We start from the raw sequence: 12,967 nt of genomic DNA, 5'->3' as shown, positions 1-12,967 counted from the left end.
AAATCCTTTTCAAATCAGAGGGGACAATACAAGACAGAACTAGAGACATCAAATTAATCCAAATGCTGGACTTATAATAATCAAAATGTTTGGCCTTAAAATAATTTGGCCTGTACCAAGTGCTATTTTACTGGGAAATCATTATTATTTAATATATAATTAAATAATATATAATTATATGTCTTATTTAGTCCTTATTTAATGTCCATGATATTGAAGTTTGTATTTAAAGGCAAAAAATTCCTCCCGATTTGCTTTTAATACGGTTTTATTATTATAGGTTCATTATTATAGAAATACAGAATCGAATTTAATACAAGTTACAACAGAAATCAAATAGAAGACTGTGCCATTATATAAATAATGTAGAAACATGCATTATTACAAAAAAATGTGTATCAACGAACATGAAAATACAACATAGTGTAGTATAGTATAAAGAAAACTTCAACAAATACATCAATTTAAATAAATCAATTTAAATAAATCAATTTAAATAAATCAACATACCATGTATGTTTGCTTATTGTTTTAATTTTCCACATTCAACACTTATATATATATATAAAAAAAAGACATTCCAACAACACATGAAGTTTGAGTAACATTTAGGGAAATTCACATGAGCTATGTATAAAAGTGTGGGCAAAGGAATTGTGCTTGTGGTTTATGGCTTTCATGAAATCCCTATGAGATCTTTGTTCATACTTCATTCCTGAGTTTGAGATCATGCTGACTTGAATAATATCAGGTCCACAACCATACACATATAGATAGGTGTAATAGATGGCACATCATAACCACTCTCTCTCTCACTCACTCATCTTCTACCGCTTATCTGAACTACCTCGGGTCACGAGGAGCCTGTGTCTATCTCAGGCATCATCGGGGATCAAGACAGGATACACCCTGGACGGAGTGCCAACCCATCGCAGGGCACACACACACACACACACACTCATTCACTCACACAATCACACACTAGGGACAATTTTCCAGAGATGCCAATCAACCTACCATCCATGTCTTTGGACCGGGGGAGGAAACCGGAGTACCCGGAGGAAACCCCCGAGGCACGGGGAGAACATGCAAACTCCACACACACACAAGGCGGAGGTGGGAATCGAACCCCCAACCCTGGAGGTGTGAGGCGAACGTGCTAAACACTAAGCCACCGTGACCCCCTCAATGTCAATTCAATTTCCAAATTGTTTTCGGCAATTTCATGAACAGCAATGTACAAAAGATTAAAATATGAGTATGATGTGCTAATCTTTAGCTAAAAGCAGGGATATTTATATAACCTTTCAGTAATTTATATACACAGTATAAAAAAAAAAAGCCCATTCAGACGCCAACACTAGCACTCTGTGAATTCACAGAGGATGTGGCCCGGGTCATGTAGCTCCTCACACACCACACTTGGACACATGGTGTCTGGTGGAGGAGTTTGGCGAGTTGCCTCCTGAACTTTTCCCCCACAAACACATAGAGGAAAGGATTGAGGCAACTGTGAAAATATGCAATTGCTTCAGTGACTTGCAACATCATCTGGATCCTTTGGCTGAGTTCACACCCTGGAATAAGGATTTTCTTCAGTTCGAGTGCTTTGAGTAACGCTGCAATGTTGTATGGCATCCAGCAGCAGAAGAAGACGACCATAACCACAACAACAAGACGAACCGCCAGTTTCTTTGAAGTACGTAGGGTTCGAAGCCTCCAGAGCACCATTGAGTAGCAAAATCCCACAATAACCAGTGGAATTAATAGACCTAAAATGTTCATTTTAAAGAAAGCTGCAATTCTCATCTGATTGAGACTTTCATTTTTCGGATAAGCGTTGCACAGTAATTCAGCCCCGTAAGTTTGGACTCCAAGGTACAGTAGCTCAGGAAATGATGCTATAATGGCTAGAATCCAGATGACAACACTAGCTACAATCCCATAAGCCTTTGTGCGGATTCTCAAGGCACACACTGAATGGACGATAGCCAAGTATCTGTCGATGCTCATCAACACGATAAAGAAAATTCCTGCGTAAAATCCGATGTAGTACACACAGAGGACCAGCCAGCACATGACATTACCAAAGACCCAGGTATCTCTGGCATAGTGAGCCATGAAGGGGAGAGTGAAGATGAGAAGAAGGTCAGCGATGGCCAGGTTCAGGAGAGAAACATCAGTCATGCTTTTCATCTGAGCTCCTCTCAGGATCACCCACAACACCAGCATGTTGCCCAGGAAGCCGACCACGAAGAACAGCGAGTAGAGAACCGGGAGAAAACGACTTGCATGGGCTCCGTAATCACATATTTCAGGAGTATTAAAAATGCTGTAATCGTATTCTGTTGTGCTGAAAACAGAAATGATCGAGATGATTGATTTACTGACATGTGACAATCTGCCAATCTCAAAGGTGTAAACAACACACAGGTAATTTACATAATCTGAACAAAAATCTTAAAGCTGCATCCCAAATAACATCATACAACCTCACACATTTACTCTGTGCACTATGTATTCTACGGTCTGGTGGACAAATTTTAGAAGGCTAGTATTGTATAGTATAGTATTAAAGGTAACACTAACGGCTTTTACTAAATGAAAAGTATGATCGCTTGCCAGTTGTTGGTAGATGGCAACGTCAAACATACATGATGCAATGCTTTAACAGAATACAGTTACTTTTAAAATGTTGAAACACAAAATGAGCTAATCTAAAAGTTATATGTAAGATGTCTTTACCCAAGTTTCACCGAACTGTTCACCCAAGTGTCGTAAGCCATATTGAAAAAAGCTTTTTTTTTTTTTTTCTGAATATAAATGAAACCTTTTGGACTTCTATGAATATGTCCCATTTATCTTGTTTAATAAATAATGACTTATGCTGTTGTTCGCTAGATAACAGACTGCTAGTTATTTGCAGGAACGTTTCGTTAAGTAAAAAACACCCTTTTAATATCAGCTTCAGCTACATTAAACGCCAGTAAATAACAGCAGATTATCGTAGAGTAATAACAGAGTACAATAGGATATCTGAGTAGCACATCTTTCTAACACATCCTTTTCAGAATATTCTATCAGATGAACACAGGAATCATGTCCAAGCATGTTCAAACACATAAAGACTTTACAGCTAATTCTACAAATTAAACTTTTATAAAGCTGAAGTGGAATTTGAGGTGATAGATATTTGCTGTGTCTTACAGCATAATGAAGACTAGAAAATTATTATGGGTTCGTTTAAGTTTTTGATATAAAGTTTATGATATAAAGTCAACAGTGTGGGTGGAATTCAGTAGAATCTTCTTTACTTTAGTGTGACAAAAATGCACATTTATATTTATATCTACATTATGGGTTGAAAGCTATCATGGAAGAGGTTTTATATGAAGATAAAGGGAACAGAAGACCATTCGACTGAATTTAATATGTGGAATACATGTTCTCACCTGAAGGCTGTGTCCAAAAGACCACTGCTGTTGCTCCACATGGTTGCCATGTAGCATCAAACACTAAACAGTTATCCCTGCAGTTAAAAAATCCCCCCCCAAAAAAAAGGAAAAGTCACGAATCTTTAATGCTGGTAAAAACACCCCAGGTTTCTATGGCATTTGGAAGTCAGCTGAAAATCTGAGTCAGTCACTTGCTGAACTGCAACTGCTGAGTCTGCAAAAATGTTAGCTGTGAAAAGGGACGAGAGATGACGCAGAGATGAAGAATAATGCATACAGCATTTAAGAACAACAACAAAACAGCAATTAACATTTACAGTGCAGAATACAGTGCTAATCATTCAAACAGCCTGACAGTAATCAGGGCCAACAGTTCCACCATACCGTATACTCACAAACTCAAGTCAAGAAACTATAATCCTTAAAAAGAGTCCTTTGAGGTTCTAAGTCAAAGTGAAATGAAATGCTGATGTTCGATGTTTCTGGTTTTCACACTTCTGTTTTAATGACGAGAACAGGGCTCGAGGAGATGTGCTTTTCGGCATGTGGTAAGCTTGGCCAGCTGGTAGCTAATACTTAATGTACCTTACTGACTTCTGATAAAACTTGTGCTAATGAGACAAGAGGTAATATTTGAAACTTTTCTGTTTGAAACTATGCAAATTAATAGAAAGTATTGCCTTAAATCTGCCAAGTCGTTGGTCGTTTTATTATTAATATAGCAATGCTTTGTGGTTTTTTTATAATGCAAAAAGCTGCATTTTTTGTTTCTTTTCAAGAGAAAGTGAAACTTCATTTAGCTTCCAAATGAATACATACATAAAAATACACAGAACAAACACCTTTAACACAGCAACATATTAAAACTCAGTTCTCAACCACACTGCAAATCATCTTCTTGTAACATCACTGTAATTTAAGTCATTCATTAGCTTATATTAGTTCTAATAATAGACTTAAAACTTAAAAACAAATTATTCTCCATTTTATTTCTCCTCAAACTTTTGACTGAACATATTCCTTGTCCAAAAAATCGTTGTCTTTCTGTTTCTGACTGTATCTTGCTGCTAAGGAGTAAATATTTCTCTGCACTTCAAAAAAAAACCTGCTTTGTTCAGTCAATTCATTACAGTACCTCGTTCACGCAAATGTGATTTGTATCGCACTCTACAAACTGGCTGAACCTTTTTCCCTTCACACCATTTTCCTTGGTGAAAATTTTAACAAAGAATTTATACATCACTTTGCTGCCAACTTTCTCCAACTCTAAGCCTTGTATTAAGCCTTATAAGTCCAGTAAAGACCATTAAATCTGGTGTGACCATATGAAGAAAAGTATTAAAACCCCGAAATGAGGCCCAGTACACAGTCATTTGAGGAATCTTTACTCACACCCTTTGCCAAAGGTTTCTCCAGCAAACAGAATCTATACTATTGACATAATGCACAGTAATTTAACTAATTTCACTTAATTGCACAGTTGCACCACTGGCAGAAGTTTCAAAAACGCTCTTTTCTTAATTTGTAGTTATTCAAAAAAAAGAAGAAGAAGAAGAAGAAGAAGAAGAAGAAGAAGAAAACATCTTTAAATATTTTCTCAGATTTAAAAAGAAAAAACCAACAGGACAGATATCACACTTTCTCACAATGTTAAAATCATGTTTAAAACAACAGTCTATTCAATTTAGCTGAAGAGACAAAATTCTCTGAGGTATGTGCCAATGTCTGACTATTGTTTTCAGCATTCAGCCTCCAGATTTCACACACGTTATGTGTGAAAACTTTTGGGTATGACTTGAATCATCATGAGGTTCTGCATGGTTTTAATCTATAATTAAAATCAGTTCCAAGAAACAACTATTCAGTAACCATCAGTCTGAGCATGTCATATGAGATGTCATGTCATATAAAATAGCTATACATCCTATAGTGGAGCTCGAATGAATGAGCACAACATCTCTTTCCCATCCATTTTTCCAATCATTCTCATTAAGGCAGTCACTACGTGTCTCCTAAAGAAAATCAATATTCTTTTATTTTGTTTACTCAAACATGTCCTTTAGTGCTGTATGTGTGCCATGCCCCATTTAGATTAAGGGTGCCCACCCTCGCCACCCCCAGTGAGAATTGTGTTGAAAGGAAAAGACCTAAAATGTTCAGTGGCCTTCAAATCCACGTTCACACTGTGAAGGATGTGGTAGCCTAGTGGTTAAGACCTTGAGCTACTGATTTGAAGGCTACAAGCTCAAATCCCAGGTCCACCGAGGTACCATTGCTGGGCCCTTAACCCTCAAACGCTCAGTTGTATAAAATGAGATTTTTAAAATGTAGATATGTCAGTACATATTTTTCTGTGTAGTAAAAAAACTTCTCTTTCCATAAGAATAAGACCTCCTCCTACTTTGTTTGTCCCCACTGTCATCTCTGTCACTATCAGAGTCTCCAGCTGTATTGGGTTCAGTCCAGTTTTTTATCAGCATGCATTTCAGTTGGTTTGTCTTAGCGTTCTCTTTACTCTTGTTTTTTTCTAACATGCAGTCTAACAAAATCACAGCTGTTCCTTCTGGACTCTTACGCAACCGACAGCTTTTTCAACGTATAATAGACGAAGGCGTTTTACACTACGCTATATACTTCTCAGAACAAATCTTTATCATACTTGTAAGAAAAGGACTGTGAGAAAACAAGAGCAAAAAGGATGTAAAACTCTCCTTTCGCACAATGAATCCACCCAGTCATGCACGCAGAGAGTCAGGGCGTAGCTCGAGTGAATAACATTTTATAGCTGTTACTGTACAAAGCAAGGAATAACAGGAACAGAATTAGAAAATGATAAGAAGAATGTTGGCATATGCACAAGCTTCCTCCTTTCAAAGGGGTTGTAAAATTAAAAAAGGGGAAATAGTAACTCAAACATAAAGTAGTACGTGCCAATAGAGCTGTGTTTGCAGTTTTGTGTAAAAGTGGAACTCCTCTTCTTGTTCATGAGGTCACGAGAGTACACTTAAAGTCTCTTAAAGACTTTTTTCCTGTACTGTTATCTCAATTATGGATCACGAGTTCTCTAGTTCACAATTTATTTTACGTTTTCTCTCATGATTAAAAATTTGGGGGTGGGGGTTGGGGATGGTGGTGGATGTTTAGTGTTTAGTGGAGGCTTAGTGGTTAGCACCTTTGCCTCTTACAGTACCTTTAAGGGTGGGTGTTGGATTTTCATCTATGCCTTTTTTTGCAGAGCTTGTATGTTCTCGTCACGTTTAGGGGGTTTCCGCAAGCTACCGTTATCTCCACCAGTCTAAAGACAAGCGTGGTAGGCTGGGATTATTGTCTCTTAATTGTGTCTTAATCTCTTAAAAAATCTTAATGTGTTAATAAGATGGTTTGGCACCTCGTCCAGGGTGTTCCCTGCTTTTGTACCCTGTGTCCTATGGTATAGGTTCTTTCTGACCCTGTATCAGATAAGAACAAAAAATATATGGATGCAAATTCAGAAGTGATTATATCCTTTTTCCAAACTGTCTTGCAAGCTGGCAACAATTTAGGCAGCGCTTTTCACTTCCTTGATGCTATAGTTGCCTTATCAAGTGACAGATACTTATTTGGAAATGATCTAGCACTGACGAACCTAAGGCTAGATAGACAGATGTACTGTACTTGATTGATCCTGAAGTGGAGATCAAGGGGAAAATACAGTCAAAATCCAAACTGTAAGCCAAACTCAGGACTAAAGGCAGTCCCTTGGAGCTGTAATGCAAAAACAATACCGCAGTCTGTTATTAAAGTAAAAGCTGAAGCATTCATACTGATGATGTACATCATGTTTGTCTAATCATGTCTTTCGAAATCATGATCTCAAGAAAATATCGTTTCAACAGTGAATCTATGTTCGTCGTGTTCTTCCTGTTTTGCCGCACAATAACATCCCAGGTTTTTATATGACACACATATTAGTCTTTCTTAAATATGCTCGGCCTAAATGAGGTCTTTTTTAGATTGTTTTTTAAACTGTATACAAGATGTTGCTCCTTTAATATAAATTCTGTATATAGTGTAGTGTATGTCTAAACACTGTTCTAAAGTAACATTCTCTTCCGATTTTGTTTTCTTCTTGAGTTCTTGTAGCTACAGCGGCTTTACTTTCCATTGTTTTTCTGTACTCTAAATCCTCTATGACAAAGATAGAAGATCCTGAAAAAGCAGGTCTTGAGAAAGACTTCACCCACAAACCCTCGCTGGGTGTAAAAAAAGATTTCAGAATTCGACCAAAATTGGCTAACCAGCTCATCAACGGTTTGACTTGCTTTGATGGACAAAGAACTTACGAAGTTAGCTCGCAGATTATTCAAATCCCTGAACATCATGAACATCACGGAAGGGCAGATTAATCACTGTGATCTTTTGCTTGAAGCAAAGTACTGTCAAGACCTCCATTATTTTAAAAGATGCACAATTTAACCTGCCAAAATGACTATAAGTTGTTTTGGAAAGTTTAAAGGGTCAATTTAATAATATCTAATTCTATGTAATAATATCTAAGGTCTAATTAATTGTCTGTACAACGTTAATTATGTGTATGTCTTCATACTCTTATGCCAGTGTCATATTTGTAGACACTGACTTTAATAAAGTTATTATTAAAGCTTCATGACAAACCACCTACACATCACCACCAACCACACAGTCATTAAAGTGGAGTCATATAAATTTCTATCCACCAATAAGTTCAAAGACCTCAAATGGAAAATCTAAACAAAATAAGCATAATTATTTAACACACTGTCTTTTATGAAGCAAAAACTCTTGGCTGGTTTTGTCACAGTTTTAAAGAACTACAGTATCATCAAAAGCATCTTATCATCAATTAAGTTGAGATTCAGCTCAGCCTCTTCCGGCTTAAAGACCGAATTAAAAGAAAAGCTGACTGGTCAGTGGCAATTCATGTACTGCATAACATCAAGGTCAGGAAAAGTGATAAGAATGTTGTACCTCACATACCCAGGGTACCACTCTGTACCTGAACAGATTCCCTTCAACAGCATTTTGCAGAACTGACTCTGTTGATGAAGACACACCGTTGTTTCTACCGAGGCCCTCATACCTGCTAGAACCTCATGCCTCGCTGAGTAGGAACTACCAGGCATCACTTGTTAACTGACAGCAGGTAGTGGGAGGGACAATAAAACCTCAATTTATAAAAAGTGACAATAAAAAGTGCTGAGTGAGTTGTGGTTCTGATCCAGACAAGGTCCTGCAAGTGAGCATTAATGCCTTGAATTTGATGTGGAGAATCTACAGGAAGCCATTGGAGTTAAACAAAGAGGACTTGGCCTTTTGGGGTGGTTGAAAACAATTTCAGGGTTCCCTCTTTTTCAGAGATCATTTTCCAGGACTTTTCATTTCCAGGACATTTAGCAAAAAAAGACAAGGATCACAGATTCACGGCCTAAAGTAATATGTTCTTTTCTCCAGAAGTCTTAAAAACAACGTACACTTTATGGCTATTACTTAACTATACTTTTAAAGACAATTTGTCATGTGAATGAAATTTCAACATTTATAAAATAAAAAGACTGCACATATTAATACCCTTTCCTTTCTCAGGCCAATGCCGTCATGCATGCTTTAGTTTGCTGTACATTCCCCTTGCACATGATATTCAGATTAACAAGGTTAATATAACCTGCTTCCCCGTCACCATTTGCTGAAAACAACAGTAGCACCTGAAACCGCCAACACAAGACAGCGTCATCCGTCACAGCGAGATTAAACAGCATAACAAAAAACCCGTCAAAACTCGGCGTCCCTGAAGAGAGCGCTTTCTGTTACTAACGTTAATTGTTTCGACCGGCTGTAAACTGTTCTTTAAATGATCAAGAACATTTAAAAATAATAATTTTCCAGGACAGTTTATGTTTTCTCTCATTTTCCATGTGTTTTCCAGGACTAGAATATTGGTCATTAATTTTCCAGGATTTCCAGGTTTTCCAGGACGCGTGGAACCCTGAATTTATTGTATTTGGCTTAGAAGAGAGATTAGTAAGATAAACTAGCTTAGAAAGCTAGTTCTGAAATAACAGACATATAGATAGGACCTAATAGATAACAGACCTAACAGACCTGAAATAATAGACCTGAACAGTGTCCATGCTGTGGTTCACACTCTCATCTTCAATAAAATAGCAGGTATACACTTTCTCTGCATTTATTTAATCGGGCAGTCAATTATATGTACGGTTAACGTTAATGCTTAGGAGACTCTTTAAACACAGAACTACCGATTTGTAGATTACTATAAATCAAGTCAGCCAGTTGTCTTTATAGTGAAGTTTATCATTTTATTGTATGAAACCCATAGATATCAACAGATGTTGGGTTTCTTCCCTAGTGATGCTGTGTGAGGGCATCATTACTGAAGGTGTTTTCAGTTCCTGTTGGGTATCATAAGTAAGGTGTCTTCAGTTCCTGCTAGGGCCAAAGAATTCTCTGTTCAAAGAGTATTTTGAGAACAGACATGAAAAAGGCAAACCAGAAATCATTCATCATCAGTAAGAAACAGAAAGATTGGAATTCGCAAAGAAGTACAGAGATGAGCCACAAATATCTGGAACCTAGATTATTCATTCTTTCATCTACTACCGCTTATCCGAACTACCTCGGGAGGGAGTGCCAACCCATCACAGGGCACACACACACTCTCATTCACTCACACAATCACACACTAGGGACAATTTTCCAGAGATGCCAATCAACCTACCATGCATGTCTTTGGACCGGGGGAGGAAACCGGAGTACCCGGAGGAAACCCCTGAGGCACGGGGAGAACATGCAAACTCCACACACACAAGGTGGAGGTGGGAATCGAACCCTGACCCTGGAGGTGTGAGGCGAACGTGCTAACTACTAAGCCACCGTGACCCCCCGGAACTTAGATTAAACTTTAGTAAAATGATCATACATCATACATACACAGCTCATTGGTCAAGCCTGCATGCAATGGAAAAGTCATGAGAAGTAAGAATGAGCTTAGTAAAACTTTATATTAGTAAATTACACTACAAGTAAGCACTCTACACAAAATACCTATAAACTATGTGACTTCTGATAGTAAATGGCTGAACAAAATGATGGGCTCTACATCTCTACATACAACAGCAGTGAATTACACAAACCTTTTTGCTTTTCTCAGCTTGAGAGTTAGCCTCCCATTTCAGCATTTATAATATCAACCAAACATGATGCTAGCTTCTGCTTGTTTCGCTGTGGAAATGTTGTTCTAAGGTTGAGGGTTAATATCCCAGTTCTAATCATTTAAGTGATATACTAATTAAAGTGTGTGTGTGTGTGTGTGTGTGTGTATGTGGTGTGTACATATTATATATAATAATATAAATCATCATATAAAATAAACCAACAGCAATAGTACTATAGTTCCCCTTACCTTCTGTTCCCTCAGTGTAGTAAGGAGCAGCACCAGGTTCAATGTACTAATGCTGAATTTGTGCTGAATAACAGGGTATAAACAAATGTTAAACACTTTGGGCCCACACACACACACACACACACTCACACACACACACACTCACACACTCACACACACTCACACACACACACACTCACACACACACACACACTCACACACACACACACGCGCGCACGCACTCGCACGCACGCACGCACACACACACACACACACACACACACACACTCACACACACACACACACACACTCACACACACTCACACACACACACACTCACACACACTCACACACACACACGCGCGCACGCACTCACACACACACACACTCACACACACACACACACACTCACACACACACGCGCGCGCACGCACTCGCACGCACGCACACACACACTCACACACACTAGCACGCACTCACGCACGCACGCACGCACACACACGCTCGCACGCACGCACGCACGCACACACACTCACACACACGCACACACACTCACACACTCTCACACACACACAAACACACACAAACACTCATACACACTCTCACACACACACTCACACACGCACACACACACACTCATGCACACTCACACACACACACACACTCACACACACAGACCACACACACACACACACACACACAAACACTCATACACACTCACACACACACACACACACACTCACACACGCACACACACTCACACACACCACACACACAAACACACACACACTCACACACACACACAAACACTCATACACACTCTCACACACTCACGCACACACACACACACACACTCACACACGCACACTCACACACTCACACACTCACGCACACACACACACACACACACACACACACACACACACACACACACACACACACACACACACACACACACACACACAGTCCTCGTACTGATCCTCGCCCTGCGCCGTCACATGTAGCAGATGTAGGTTCCACTCACACACAGCCAGAGGAACCCCAGGACCTCACGGTGATCTGGAGCGCTATCTGTTCTCCCTCTGAACCATCACTGAGGAGCACTTTCAGTTCTGTCCATCTGTCGGTCTGACTCCTATAGCTTAAAGCACAGTCTGTTCCAGTCCATGTACTGTAGTCTATTTGGACTATTATACACTCACGTACGCACACACGCACACACACTCCCACACACACACACTCGCACGCACTCACGCACGCACGCGCGCACACACACACACTCACACGCACGCACGCACACACACACACTCACGCACACACACACACGCACGCACGCACGCACGCACACACACACACGCACACTCACACACACACCACACACACACACTCACACACACGCACACACACACACGCACGCACACACACACACGCACGCACACACACACACACACACACACACACACACACACACACACACACTCACACACACACAGTCCTCGTACTGATCCTCGCCCTGCGCCGTCACATGTAGCAGATGTAGGTTCCACTCACACACAGTCAGAGCAACGCCAGGACCTCACGGTGATCTGGAGCGCTATCTGTTCTCCCTCTGAACCATCACTGAGGAGCACTTTCAGTTCTGTCCATCTGTCGGTCTGACTCCTATAGCTTAAAGCACAGTCTGTTCCAGTCCATGTACTGTAGTCTATTTTACTATCAGTCGTGTTTTTTTCTCTTCTAGCTCAATCTATGAAAATAAATCGAACCTAAGATGTAGGGCAAAAGCACATCTTCCACATGTAAACCCCAAACAAACAGGGGGTTCTTAAAGACATAAGCACACATATTTTGTGGCTCTGTCTAGAAAGTGTTAACCTTTAAAAAACCAACATCAAATGAAGTGATATAAACCACTACATCCTAGAATGTAATACTAATGGGTTATACTACTACTACTACTACTACTACTACTACTAATAATAATAATAATAATAATTATTATTATTATTATTATTATACTACTACTAATAATAAAAATACTACTACTACTACTAATAATAATAGCAATAATAATAATAATAATACCACTGCTAGT

The 12,967-nt window shown here is 39.3% G+C and overlaps 1 protein-coding gene across 2 annotated transcripts; it reads right to left on the bottom strand.

Moving 5' to 3' along the window:
- Positions 1–267: 267 nt before the first annotated feature.
- On the bottom strand, positions 268–12,264 carry LOC132846464 (C-C chemokine receptor type 3-like). 2 transcript variants are annotated; one of them, XM_060871251.1, is made up of 4 exons: positions 11,897–12,264; positions 10,894–10,956; positions 3,453–3,529; positions 268–2,353 (listed from the first exon to the last, which is right to left on the bottom strand). In XM_060871251.1, the coding sequence occupies exons 3-4, from the start codon at positions 3,500–3,502 to the stop codon at positions 1,348–1,350; spliced, it is 1,056 nt and encodes a 351-aa protein (XP_060727234.1). In that variant the 5' UTR covers positions 3,503–3,529; positions 10,894–10,956; positions 11,897–12,264; the 3' UTR covers positions 268–1,347. The 2 variants fall into 2 exon arrangements, with proteins under 2 accessions (XP_060727234.1, XP_060727233.1); XM_060871250.1 differs by lacking the exon at positions 11,897–12,264 and having other exon boundaries at positions 3,453–3,684; positions 10,894–11,083.
- Positions 12,265–12,967: the final 703 nt, after the last annotated feature.

Source organism: Tachysurus vachellii, chromosome 5 (genome assembly GCF_030014155.1).
Source record: "Tachysurus vachellii isolate PV-2020 chromosome 5, HZAU_Pvac_v1, whole genome shotgun sequence".
Lineage (NCBI taxonomy): Eukaryota > Metazoa > Chordata > Actinopteri > Siluriformes > Bagridae > Tachysurus > Tachysurus vachellii.
The sequence above is the reverse complement of the archived record's forward strand: the minus strand, read 5'-3'. Positions and strand labels throughout refer to the sequence as shown.

Coding starts and splice junctions, on each gene's coding strand:
- LOC132846464 (XM_060871251.1), bottom strand. CDS start 3,502: ATGGCAACCATGTGGAGCAACAGCAGTGGTCTTTTGGACACAGCCTTC. Junction 2,354..3,452: donor CTTTTGGACACAGCCTTCAG/GTGAGAACATGT, acceptor TTCTGTTTTCAG/CACAACAGAATACGATTACA.